Source organism: Eriocheir sinensis, chromosome 42, assembly GCF_024679095.1.
Source record: "Eriocheir sinensis breed Jianghai 21 chromosome 42, ASM2467909v1, whole genome shotgun sequence".
In the NCBI taxonomy this organism is placed as follows: domain Eukaryota; kingdom Metazoa; phylum Arthropoda; class Malacostraca; order Decapoda; family Varunidae; genus Eriocheir; species Eriocheir sinensis.
This window is the reverse complement of record NC_066550.1, coordinates 13,988,695-14,002,876: the sequence shown is the minus strand read 5'-3', so window position 1 is coordinate 14,002,876 and position 14,182 is coordinate 13,988,695. Positions and strand designations below refer to the sequence as shown.

The following is a 14,182-nucleotide window of genomic DNA, read 5'->3' as shown; positions in this document are numbered from 1 at the left end:
AACACCTCATTCTTTATTTTCCTGTTACCTATAATTCCTTGTGTATAGATGAACTTACATATAACCCTTCCTGCAGGCATGGAGTGTATAGGAGAATGCAATACAGACATACAGCGTCGAGAATCAGCCCTTTCGACCTTATACAAACACCTCATTCTTAATTTTCCTCTTACATATAAATGCTTGTGCAATCATTAAGTATAACCCTTCCTGCAAGCATAGAGTGTATGAAATAATACAATACAGACGTACATCAACGAGAATCGGGCATTTCTACCTTATACAAACACCTCATTCTTTATTTTCCTGTTAATTCTAATTCCTTGTGTATAGATGAACTTACGTATAACCCTTCCTGCAAGCATGGAGTTTATGGAAGAATGCAATACAGACATACATCGTCGAGAATCACCCCTTTCGACCTTATACAAACACCTCATTCTTTATTTTCCTGTTACTTATAATTCCTTGTGTATAGATGAACTTACGTATAACCCTTCTTGCAAGCATGGAGTGTATGGAAGAATGTAATACAGACATACATTGTCGAGAATCAGCCCTTTTGACCTAATACAAACCTTATTCTTCACTTTCCTATTATGTATATTAGTTTGTGTATAGAAATCATTATGTGTAACCCTTCCTGCAAGCATGGAGTGTATGGGAGAATGCATTAGACATATACATCATCAAGAATCAGCCCTTTTGACCTTAAACAAACATCTTATTCTTCGTCTTCCTGTTACGTATAATTGCTTGTGTATGGAAATCATTACGTGTAGCCCTTACTGCAGACACACAACCTTACGTCATCAATAATTGGCCCTCTGGAAATGGACGAAGGCATTCCAATCAACCATTTTTCCTGTTACGTACATGTGTACAGAAATCATTATGTACAACCTGTACTGCGGACATTCAACCATACATCGTCGAGGATCAGCCCTCTCAACCGCATATGTGTGTGTCCCTGTATGGGTGAGACACTGCATAACGGGGTGTATGGTACTGTGTGTGCATTCGTGTGTTGACTTTATTTCCACACCACCTTGATTTGAGGTAAAAGTCATGGTGCGTTTTTTTTAAGAGGTGTCCCCTGTAGGCCTAATCCTCTTATCCTTGGTCAGGAAATTAATTGTTCGGGTCATTGCTGCAGCCCAAGGAGCAACAACGCATGTGGATTTTATTTACAGCGCGTCTGCCATGATGCACGACTCCTGCTTGGTCTAATTCTGCCATAATTGATCAGAATATTCATCGTTTGGGTCATTGCCACAGTACATGGGGCATAAACGCAAGCGAATTTTATTTATAGCTCGTGCCAGTTCCTACGACTCTTGCCTGGTCTATGCTTCTCTTTAATGGAGACGCTGAAGTTGGGGTGGATTAAAGTTCTGGGCAGTACATGCGTAGCAATAGCCGGAGCAGCATTGCGGGTTATTGCGATAGAGGAAGCGGAAACGGATGAGTGAGTAGCAGCAAAAATTATCATGCAGAAACCATATATAGTTGTTTGTTACAATACTCAAATCCATGGAAATTGTGAATAGCCGAAGCAGTAAAAATTGTCATGCAGAAACCATAAATAATTGTTTGTTTCAATACTCAAATCTGAGGAAATTGTAAATAGCCGAAGCAGCAAAAATTGTCATGCAGAAACCATATATAATTGTTTGTTTCAATACTCAAATCCGAGGAAATTGTAAATAGCCGAAGCAGCAAAAATTGTCATGCAGAAACCATAGTTGTTGTTAATATAGCAGCAGCAGCAACAGGGTTAATGTGGATAGTCGAAGAGGATGTTAGATTTGCCATGCAGAAGCCATAGATGTTGTTATATATATAGCATAGTACACATACGTAGAAATATAACCCAATACCTTATGCTTAAAATATATCCTTTTATGTAAATATATCGCTTCGTCCATACCCTTAAATATTATCCCTCGGTAGATACGTAAATATATACCTTAACACATACACTTAAATATTTTCCCATGCAGATATTGTCAATAGCCATACGTATTTTCCCATAGCACACACTTAAAATATATCCCAATGGTAGATACGGAAATATATAGATTAGTACACACTCTTACGAATATTCAACTCAAAACATTACGCTTAGAATATTCGTAAATATATCGCTTCGTACATACACTTACAGATATAACCCAGTACCTTACGCTTAAAATATATCGCTTCGTACATACACTTACAGATATAACCCAGTACCTTACGCTTAAAATATATCGCTTCGTACATACACTTACAGATATAACCCAGTACCTTACCCTTAAAATATATCGCTTCGTACATACTTACAAATATATAACCCGGGATGTAACGTTTAAATATATCCCCTTCGTAGATGCGTAAACATATCACATAGTACATACATGCATGTAAAAATATAACCCGGTACATTACACTGTGAAATATTCCTTGCATTTTAAATTTATATATAACCTGAATCTTTCCTCTTGATGCTGCAATTCCTGTATGTGTGATAGCCTTCTTCTCTTGTCTTCTTTCTTCTCTTCTTCTTCTTCTTTTTCTTTTCTTGGTTGTCCAGGAAGAAATAGGAGGTTAGTGGTCGGTTTCCTAATTTTCCTTACTTATTTCTTACTTTCTATTCTATTTCTTCTTTTCTTTCCTTCCCTTCCTATCCCTTCTTTCCTTTCCTTCCTATCCCTTCTCTTTCCATTTCCTTCCCTACTCTCCTACTTCCTTCCTTTCCCTTCTCTTTCCTCTCCAACCCTTCTAATTCCTTTCTTTCCCTACTCTCCTAATTCCTTCCTTTCCCCTTCTCTTTCCTCTCCTACCCTTCTAATTCCTTTCCTTCCCTTCTCATTCCCTTCCTAATTCCTCCCTTTCCTTCCCTTCTCTCCCATAATCCTATCTAGTAAAGCAGCTTCGAACACAACGAAAGCAATCAGTCGCTATACCTCTGCCAGGCGTGTGAAGATACCGTTGTCAAGGCTTCATCCAGCACACCAGATACCGTTGTCCAGTCTCCATCCAGCACACCACCTCTCCACACAGCCTCCTCCTCCACTCTTCTTCCGCCTCTCCACCGCCCTGAAAGAAAGTCCATTGTCAGTCGGATAAAAGTTGACAATTTCTAGATAATAATGCTTGTGTTTTTCTAAGTATTGTCGCCTCAGTTTGCCTGTTTGAAAAGCCTCTCGTGGGGCTTTTCATGGACTGTTTTATGATGCTGGTGATAGTTTGAGATGACCTCTGCACCTTGAACGGGAGAGAGAGAGATTATCCTCACCTAAAAATATAAGTGAATAAAAAATGAATAAGAGATTGACCTCACCTTCCTCTTCCTAATTCTCCTCCACCTCTCGTGGTTCTCGTCCCTGGCCGGCTGCTGTCTTGGTGACCTCACAGGAAAGTCGATAATGGGAGGGGGGAAAAAAAAAGAAAAAAAAAAAAAGAGGGGGAGGGGGAAATAAAAAAATAAAAATTAGTCAACGTCCTACAACACAAAGGGAGATATACTCAATATTATATGACAGTCGTAGGGCAAGATAAAGTCCCGGTCACACTGTGCAGACTCCGGGCCACGAGAACCCAGCGACTTGGGGTACATGAGGTCTTGGGAGTGAAATTTTGATGTGAAAGTGTCGCAAATCGTAGGAGAGGGGGGCATAAAAGTCGATGTCAGCACAATGTGAACAGGGCTTAAGAAAGGACATGTACAGCCACACCATCACTCATCTCTCGTACTTCTACTACCATCTCTGTGACATGTGCACCTCTGGAGATCCAGTTCCCAATCCGGCGTGTGACAAACAACCCAGACAGCGAGTCAGACCACCCTAGCCAGCCATCAGACGCCAAAGACGACTGTGGAGGTGTCGGCGCAGCCCTCCCCGCCTTAGGGCGCCGCCGCTGCCTTACATGAGTCCCTTCACCCCGTGCCGGGTGTTACGACGTCGGGACAGTATGACGATTCACCTTCCTACCGACGGACAGGGACAGCACCAGCAGGCGTACTTCACTCACAACCATGGGGGAGGTTGAGTAGAAGGTGGGGTTCAAGAGGGAAGTAAAAAGTTTTGAAAGGAAGACAAAGATGAGAGTGTCATGGTGAGGTACTTAACTTAGTGATGCTGAGCTCCTGTTCCTGGTTCCCCTGCCGTGATTTTCAGGGCGGCCAATGGTGCTGTGGAGGGCAGCAACACACAGCACCTGAGGAGGGAAGGGAGTGTCACACCAATACCAGGCTACCAACTCTGCCAAAAAGCATCATTTACATAGATATTCAGACCACACAGAGCCTATGGTCCAGTCACATTGATCGAGGTGGGGTGTAATTAGACCTAAGTGGATTCAAATTAAATTTAATGCCACCAAGACTTTACATTTCTATATTTTATTGAATATCAACTTGAACAGAACACCCAGTTTAAATATTAATGATGAAAACCTTTGCCTCCTGCCTAAAACTTGACCTCTATCAAGAAGTGCATCGACACTTCTGCACCTGAAATTGACCTTTCTTGACCACTCTTTACTTTTCTCTTTTACAGGTGCAGTGATTAAAAAAAATTTCATCACTTTCTTTCAGTTGCCCTATGCTGTAAAAAATAAATAAAGACGAAAAAAGGATAAAGAAAAGAAGAAAATGAATGTCACCCCAAAAAAGACCACTAAGGAAAGCCTTGTACAGAAAATGGAAAAAATACAAATAAAATAAAATAAATAAAAGAAGCCTTTAAATTCAAGCAATTATATATACATATGAAGGTTAGCTGCGAGATTCAATCCACATTTCCAAGTACTACATATATCCTAAAGTATCAAACTGTAGTGAGTGAGTATGAAAGTATCACGAAATGTATTAGTGGTATGTAGGAAATGTATTAGTATGGTATATGGTATATATAAAATGTATTAGTGGTATGGTAGGGAATGTATTAATGGTATAGTATGAAATGTAGTGGTATAGTAGGGAATGTATTAATGGTATAGTATAGAAATGTATTAGTGGTATAGTAAATGTATTAATGGTATAGTATGAAATGTATTAGTGGTATAGTAGGAATGTATTAGTGGTATAGGTATAGTAGGAAATGTATTAGTGGTATGGTAGGAAAAGTATTAGTGGTATAGTAGGAAATGTATTAGTGGTATAGTAGGAAATGTATTAGTGGTATGCAGGAAATGTATTAGTGGTATAGGAAATGTATTAGTAGTGGTATAGTAGGAAATGTATTAGTGGTATGGTATGAAATGTATTAGTGGTATGGTAGGAAAAGTATTAGTGGTATAGTAGGAAATGTATTAGTGGTATGATAGGAAATGTATTAGTGGTATAGTAGGTAGGAAATGTATTAGTGGTATGGTATAGGAAATGTATTAGTGGTATGGTAATGAAATGTATTAGTGGTATAGTAGGAAATGTATTAGTGGTATATATAGTAGGAAATGTATTAGTGGTATAGTAGGAAATGTATTAGTGGTATAGTAGGAAATGTATTAGTGGTGGTATAGTGAAAGGTATTAGTGGTATAGTAGGAAATGTATTAGTGGTATAGTAGGAAATGTATTAGTGGTATAGTAGGAAATGTATTAGTGGTATAGTAGGAAATGTATTAGTGGTATAGTAGGAAATGTATTAGTGGTATAGTAGGAAATGTATTAGTGGTATAGTAGGGAATGTCTTAGTGGTATAGAAGGAAATGTATAAGTGGTATAGTAGGAATGTATTAGTGGTATAGTAGGAATGTATTACTGGTATGGTAGGAAATGTATTAGTGGTATAGTAGGAAATGTATTAGTGGTATAGTAGGAAATGTATTAGTGGTATAGTAGGGAATGTATTAGTGGTATAGTAGGAAATGTATTAGTGGTATAGTAGGAAATGTATTAGTGGTATAGTAGGAAATGTATTAGTGGTATAGTAGGGAAATGTATTAGTGGTATAGTAGGAAATGTATTAGTGGTATAGTAGGAAATGTATTAGTGGTATAGTAGGGAATGTATTAGTGGTATAGTAGGAAATGTATTAGTGGTATAGTAGGAAATGTATTAGTGGTATAGTAGGAAATGTATTAGTGGTATAGTAGGAAATGTATTAGTGGTATAGTAGGAAATGTATTAGTGGTATGGTAGGAAATGTATTAGTGGTATAGTAGGGAATGTATTAGTGGTATAGTAGGGAATGTATTAGTGGTATAGTAGGGAATGTATTAGTGGTATAGTAGGGAATGTATTAGTGGTATAGTAGGGAATGTATTAGTGGTATAGTAGGGAATGTATTAGTGGTATAGTAGGGAATGTATTAGTGGTATAGTAGGGAATATATTAGTGGTATGGTAGGAAATGTATTAGTGGTATAGTAGGGAATGTATTAGTGGTATAGTAGGGAATGTATTAGTGGTATAGTAGGAAATGTATTAGTGGTATGGCAGGAAATGTATTAGTGGTATAGTAGGAAATGTATAGTGGTATAGTAGGAAATGTATTAGTGGTATAGTAGGGAATGTATTAGTGGTATGGTAGGAAATGCATTAGTGGTATAGTAGGGAATGTATTAGTGGTATAGTAGGAAATGTATTAGTGGTATGGCAGGAAATGTATTAGTGGTATAGTAGGAAATGTATAGTGGTATAGTAGGAAATGTATTAGTGGTATAGTAGGAAATGTATTAGTGGTATAGTAGGAAATGTATTAGTGGTATAGTAGGGAATGTATTAGTGGTATAGTAGGAAATGTATTAGTGGTATGGTAGGAAATGTATTAGTGGTATAGTAGGGAATGTATTAGTGGTATAGTAGGGAATGTATTAGTGGTATAGTAGGGAATATATTAGTGGTATGGTAGGAAATGTATTAGTGGTATAGTAGGGAATGTATTAGTGGTATAGTAGGGAATGTATTAGTGGTATGGTAGGAAATGTATTAGTGATATGGTAGGAAATGTATTAGTGGTATAGTAGGGAATGTATTAGTGGTATGGTAGGGAATGTAATAGTGGTATAGTAGGAAATGTTTTAGTGGTATATAGAGTAGGGAATGTATATTAGTGGTATGGTAGGGAATGTATTAGTGGTATAGTAGGTAATGTATTAGTGGTATGGTAGGAAATGTATTAGTGGTATAGTAGGAAATGTATTAGTGGTATGGCAGGAAATGTATTAGTGGTATAGTAGGAAATATTAGTGGTATGGTAGGAAATGTATTAGTGGTATAGTAGGAAATGTATTAGTGGTATGGCAGGAAATGTATTAGTGGTACAGTAGGAAATGTATTAGTGGTATGGTAGGAAATATATTAACGGTATGGTAGCAGTTGCTCAAAACTGTAGTAAATTATAGTCCTTTTCATAATAAATTAAAACATCAATACACAAACAGTGCTTATTTTCCTATCCATAATAAACTTAAGGCTTAAAAAAAATAAAAATAAATAAGGTTTGAAGAAATATTTGTTCATTATGAAAGGAAATTACGAAACAAGTGTTAATAGCATAAAAACTGTGCTAGATCGACGATGCGTGACCCTCCAACACCAAATAAATAAAAATAAACAAATATAAAAGTAAAATAAATAAATAGGTAAATAAAATAAAAAATAAATAAATAAAACTAAGAGCTGCAGCCCCCCCCAGACTTGCAGGCCTAGGCTTCATAATACAACAGCAGGTCAACACACACTTACCATTTAGCGAGCCGCCCTGAAGCAATACTCCATCTTAGTTCACGTGCCGGGTGCCCGACACCTGTGGAGGAAGAAGAAACAGAAGAGTTAGACGCAGGTGTTTGGCAGGCACTAACGAAATATCAATTAACGTCTCAACACACGTCACACGCCTCCACGCCCGTCACATCAACACCTGTAGACGCAACACAGCACCGTAACAGCTATATATAGGTTGTCACATAAGCAGATGAACGTGTGGCCCTGCGTAACACTACACACCCGTCACTGTCAAGCCTCCACACCCGTCACATTAACACCTATAGACGCAACATAGCACACCATCAGAGCATCGTAACACAGCTGATTAGTTTGTCACTCAAGCAGATAACGTTTGGCACTCTCTGGCACTGCGTAACACTGAACACACGTCCGTCACTGCTAAGCCTCACAGCCGGTCACTTCACACAGCACCGTAACAGATATATAGTTTCTCACGTAAGCCGATAACGTTTGGCACTCTCTGGCACTGCGTAACACTGCACACGTCCGTCACTGCCAAGCCTCACAGCCGGTCACTTCACACAGCACCGTAACATATATATAGTTTCTCACGTAAGCAGATAATAACGTGTGGCACTCTCTGGCACTGCGTAACACTGCACACGGTCGTCACTGCCAAGCCACACCGCCGTCACATCAACACAGCCCATCACAGCACCGTAACATAGCTCTATTGTATCTCAAGTAACACTATAATTCCTTGCAACACTGTATTATCCTCAAAAACACTGCACATGGCCCCAGCAAAGCCTTCACGCCGGTCACCGCAACACAGCACTCCACGGCTCTATCCCTTCACCCAGTAACACAGTAGTACCTTGTAACACTGTATTGCATCACGAAACACCGCAAATGGCTCTGGAAAATTCGTAAAAGCAAGAAAACCGAGTGTGTAAGTGTACCCATGAGTCCCCTCTGCACACGGGCGCAATACACCGTAACACAGCACTCCACGGCTCTATCCCTTCACCCAGTATCACAGTAATACCTTGAAACACTGTATTGCATCAAGAAACACCGCAAATGGCTCTAGCAAACTCGTAAAAGCAAGAAAAACGAGTGTTTCAGTGTAGCCATGAGTCCTCTCTGCACACGGGCGCAATACAACGCAACACTGCACTCCACCGCTCTATCCCTTCACCCAGTAACACAGTAATACCTTGTAACACTGTACTGCATCAAGAAACACCGCAAATGGCTCTGGAAAACTCGTAAAAGCAAGAAAAACGAGTGTGTAAGCGTGGGCATGGCGTGAGAGGGAAGGGATCAGCTGTTTAGTGCTTCGCGCCAAGTCACAGCCGGGCAGCCAATCAGCGGGCAATATGACACTGAGGCAGCCAATCAGAACACAATATAGGGACGCTGATGACATCCCGCCCAAGCCAGATATATTATGGCCCTTTTGCACTCCCGTCTTAATTAAGGGTTATATTTCACCATATGGCTTCCCGGGAGATTAGTTTAAATATAATAATAATAAGACCAATATATTTACCGCCGTGGGGAATTAAAACACATTGAACCTTACCTTAAAACTGCATCTCCACAATAAAATAACGTAATAGTAGAAATGAATGAGGGAATAAGCGATAAATGAATTACTAGAAGACTGACATACAGTTAATTTAACCTTTCGAGTATTAAATAAGCTATACACTGTAATCTACCGCTAATATACAACAAGTGAATTAAAAAAAAAATTGGCGGAAAAATTTCTCCCCTCGTAACCAAAAAATACTTACCCTTAAAACCGTATATATTGGCCTTTACAATATTAAACTGAACCATAAATTACCACTAAAAATGATAAATTACCACTAAAAATAGGAGTTAAAAAAATGGCGGAAATATTTAAGTCCCCCCTCGTAACCCAAACTAATTTCCCTTAAAACCGTATTGCAAGCACTTTCACCCTTCTATATTTTAGCTTACCTTAATTATGTTCTATTGCAGCCATGATAACCGGGGGGGAAGGGGCTGTAGGGGGTGTTTAGGCGAAATCAAGAAGAGCGACTGAACGCACGTCCTCCTCTGATGGAAGTCGCCCCGGGACTGAAAGAAAATGGGGCCGGCAAGCTTCTCCGCCTAGCTTCCTTTTTCACAGTGGTGCCATAATTTTTGCTTCATACCCTCCTTCTGACCTATAATTATATCCCAAACCCATCGATAATTAATGATCCTGAAGCTATCTATAAATAAATGTTGTTACTGGGGCGTGGGGAATAGTTTTTGGATGAGAAATCGTGAAATATGACATGCGGACCGCGGCCATTTGACAACGCCGCGCGCCATGATTGTTCTTGCAAATACTTTATAAATAATCTCAGACGGGAATGAGTTATAAATAAATTAATCTAAATATATGATGATAAAAGTAATGACCGTAAAAGATAAAAACACTTTGAAAATATAAAAACCCGCCAAACAAGAACCAACCGGCCATGTGCAGGTTGCCAAATCAACTTCTTCTAGGCCTTAAAACGCAAAATTTAGGCTCTTTTCTCATGCGTTAGGCCTAAATAACTTCACTTTGGCTTAAGATACAAAATCTGGCTCAATTTTGACCTGTTTTTCACTATGCTTGACCTGTTTTTGACCCACAGACAGGGGTGCCAATCGCCCTGGCGTCGTCATTTTTCACTATGGTTATTATTTTATCTTTATTTCATTCTCTCTTCTACCCTTCTTTATCTCTGTACTTCCCTGGTCATTTTTTACTCTATGCTTCTTCCTCCTTTCTTTCGCATTTTCTTGTTTCCCTTCTGCCTCTGTTTCTCCGTTTTTCCCTCCTCCTCCCTTTATTCCTCCTTCTTTCCTCCTCCTCTTCTTCCCTTCTTTATCTCTGTACTTCCCTGATCATTTTGTACTCTATGCTTCTTCCTCCTTTCTTTCGCATTTTCTTGTTTCCCTTCTTCCTTTGTTTCTGCGTTTTTCCCTCCTCCTCCTTTTATTCCTCCTTCTTTCCTCCTCCTCTTCTTCCCTTCTTTATCTCTGTACTTCCCTGATCATTTTGTACTCTATGCTTCTTCCTCCTTTCTTTCGCATTTTCTTGTTTCCTTTCTTCCTCTGTTTCTTCGCTTTTCCTTCCTCCTCCCTTTATCCCTCTTTCTCTCCTCCTCTTCTTCCCTTCTTTATCTCTGTACTTCCCTGATCATTTTTCACTCATGCTTCTTCCTCCTTTCTTTCGCATTTTCTTGTTTCCCTTCTGCCTCTGTTTCTTAATTCGTTTTTCCCTCCTCCTCCCTTTATTCCTCCATCTTTCCTCCTCTTCTTCTTCCCTTCTTTATCTTTGTACTTCCCTGATCATTTTTCACTCTATGCTTATTCCTCCTTTCTTTCGCATTTTCTTGTTTCCCTTCTTCCTTTGTTTCTTCGTTTTTCCCTCCTCCTCCCTTTATTCCTCCTCTTCTTCTTCCCTTCTTTATCTCTGTACTTCCCTGATCATTTTTCACTCTATGCTTATTCCTCCTTTCTTTCGCATTTTCTTGTTTCCCTTCTTCCTTTGTTTCTTCGTTTTTCCCTCCTCCTCCCTTTATTCCTCCTCTTCTTCTTCCCTTCTTTATCTCTGTACTTCCCTGATCATTTTTCACTCTATGCTTATTCCTCCTTTCTTTCGCATTTTCTTGTTTCACTTCTGCTTCTGTTTCTGCGTTTTTCTGACAAGGGAAATGATTGGGAAGGGAAATAACTGACAAGGGAAATAACTGGGAAGGGAAATAACTGGAAAGGGAAATAACTGGAAAGGGAAATAACTGGGAAGGGAAATAACTGGGAAATAAATGACAAGGGAAATAACTGGGAAGGGAAATAACTGGGAAGGAAAATAACTAGGTAGGGAAATAATTGGGGCACTTAACCATAGAAGGGAAATAATTAGGAGTGGAAATGATTGTGAAGAAAAATAGCTGGGAAATAACTGACAATTAACTCTGAAACACATAATACATTGACTTAAAGGAAGGAAAATACCAGGGCACTTAACCAGCGAAAGGAAATAATTAGGAAGGGAAATAATTTGAGTGGGAAATAACTGCCTGGGAAGGGAAAGAATTGGGGAGTTTAACCATGAAAGGGAAGGAGGAAATAGTAGTCATTTAACTTTAAAACACATAATAAATTGATCTAGAAATGGGTGGAGAGGAAGGAAGGAACAATGGGGAATGTAACTCTTTGAAACACATAATAAATTGATCTAGAAATGGGTGGAGAGGAAGGAAGGAACAATGTGGAATGTAACTCTTTGAAACACATAATAAACTGATTTAAGAAGGTGTGGAAAGGAATTAATAACTGTGGCATTTATTTCTTTGAAGCACATAATAAATTGATTAAGAAATGTGTGGAGAGGAAGGAAGGAGAAAACTGTCATTTATAACTCCTTGAAGCACATAATAAATTGATTAAGAAATGTGTGGAGAGGAAGGAAGGAGAAAACTGTCATTTATAACTCTTTGAAGCACATAATAAATTGATTAAGAAATGTGTGGAGAGGAAGGAAGGAGAAAACTGTCATTTATAACTCCTTGAAGCACATAATAAATTGATTAAGAAATGTGTGGAGAGGAAGGAAGGAATAATGTAGAATATAACTCTTTGAAGCACATAATAAATTGATTAAGAAATGTGTGGAGAGGAAGGAAGGAATAATGTAGAATATAACTCTTTGAAGCACATAATAAATTGATTAAGAAATGTGTGGAGAGGAAGGAAGGAGAAAACTGTCATTTATAACTCTTTGAAGCACATAATAAATTGATTAAGAAATGTGTGGAGAGGAAGGAAGGAGAAAACTGTCATTTATAACTCTTTGAAGCACATAATAAATTGATTAAGAAATGTGTGGAGAGGAAGGAAGGAGAAAACTGTCATTTATAACTCCTTGAAGCACATAATAAATTGATTAAGAAGTGTGTGGAGAGGAAGGAAGGAGAAAACTGTCATTTATAACTCCTTGAAGCACATAATAAATTGATTAAGAAATGTGTGGAGAGGAAGGAAGTTGAAAACTGTCATTTATAACTCTTTGAAGCACATAATAAATTGATGTAGGACTGGATGAAGAGGAAGGAAGGAATAATGTAGAATATAACTCTTTGAAACACATAATAAATTCTTAATTTTCCTGTTAAGTATAAATGCTTGTGCAATCATTAAGTATAACCCTTCCTGCAAGCATTGAGTGTATAAAATAATGCAATACAGACATACATCAACAAGAATCGGGCATTTCTACCTTATACAAACACCTCATTCTTTATTTTCCTGTTACCTATAATTCCTTGTGTATAGATGAACTTACATATAACCCTTCCTGCAGGCATGGAGTGTATAGGAGAATGCAATACAGACATACAGCGTCGAGAATCAGCCCTTTCGACCTTATACAAACACCTCATTCTTAATTTTCCTCTTACATATAAATGCTTGTGCAATCATTAAGTATAACCCTTCCTGCAAGCATAGAGTGTATGAAATAATACAATACAGACGTACATCAACGAGAATCGGGCATTTCTACCTTATACAAACACCTCATTCTTTATTTTCCTGTTAATTCTAATTCCTTGTATAGATGAACTTACGATAACCCTTCCTGCAAGCATGGAGTTTATGGAAGAATGCAATAGACATACATCGTTGAGAATCAGCCCTTTCGACCTTATACAAACACCTCATTCTTTATTTTCCTGTTACTTATAATTCCTTGTGTATAGATGAACTTACGTATAACCCTTCTTGCAAGCATGGAGTGTATGGAAGAATGTAATACAGACATACATTGTCGAGAATCAGCCCTTTTGACCTAATACAAACCTTATTCTTCACTTTCCTATTATGTATATTAGTTTGTGTATAGAAATCATTATGTGTAACCCTTCCTGCAAGCATGGAGTGTATGGGAGAATGCATTAGACATATACATCATCAAGAATCAGCCCTTTTGACCTTAAACAAACATCTTATTCTTCGTCTTCCTGTTACGTATAATTGCTTGTGTATGGAAATCATTACGTGTAGCCCTTACTGCAGACACACAACCTTACGTCATCAATAATTGGCCCTCTGGAAATGGACGAAGGCATTCCAATCAACCATTTTTCCTGTTACGTACATGTGTACAGAAATCATTATGTACAACCTGTACTGCGGACATTCAACCATACATCGTCGAGGATCAGCCCTCTCAACCGCATATGTGTGTGTCCCTGTATGGGTGAGACACTGCATAACGGGGTGTATGGTACTGTGTGTGCATTCGTGTGTTGACTTTATTTCCACACCACCTTGATTTGAGGTAAAAGTCATGGTGCGTTTTTTTCAAGAGGTGTCCCCTGTAGGCCTAATCCTCTTATCCTTGGTCAGGAAATTAATTGTTCGGGTCATTGCTGCAGCCCAAGGAGCAACAACGCAAGTGGATTTTATTTACAGCGCGTCTGCCATGATGCATGACTCTTGTTTGGCCT

General features: G+C 38.6%; 1 protein-coding gene and 1 long non-coding RNA gene across 15 annotated transcripts in view; both read right to left on the bottom strand.

Moving 5' to 3' along the window:
* LOC127010117 (uncharacterized) overlaps positions 1 to 14,182 on the bottom strand; it is a 48,310-nt gene that overhangs the window by 26,352 nt on the left and 7,776 nt on the right. The window lies entirely within an intron of this gene.
* LOC127010114 (uncharacterized) overlaps positions 1 to 14,182 on the bottom strand; it is a 32,950-nt gene that overhangs the window by 15,897 nt on the left and 2,871 nt on the right. For 3 of the 14 annotated variants that reach the window (XR_007762927.1, XR_007762928.1, XM_050883950.1), the window contains exon 5: positions 2,182 to 2,289. The exons of 6 other annotated variants lie outside the window; for them this stretch is intronic. Coding sequence is in view for 1 of the 8 variants with exons in the window: in XM_050883950.1 (XP_050739907.1) it covers positions 2,182 to 2,289 (108 nt within the window). In the remaining 7 variants the exon portion in view is untranslated. Of the gene's footprint in view, positions 1 to 1,845; positions 2,290 to 2,948; positions 3,082 to 14,182 lie in introns of those variants that run through there. 5 more of the 14 variants (XR_007762913.1, XR_007762918.1, XR_007762917.1 and 2 more) reach the window with 4 other exon arrangements.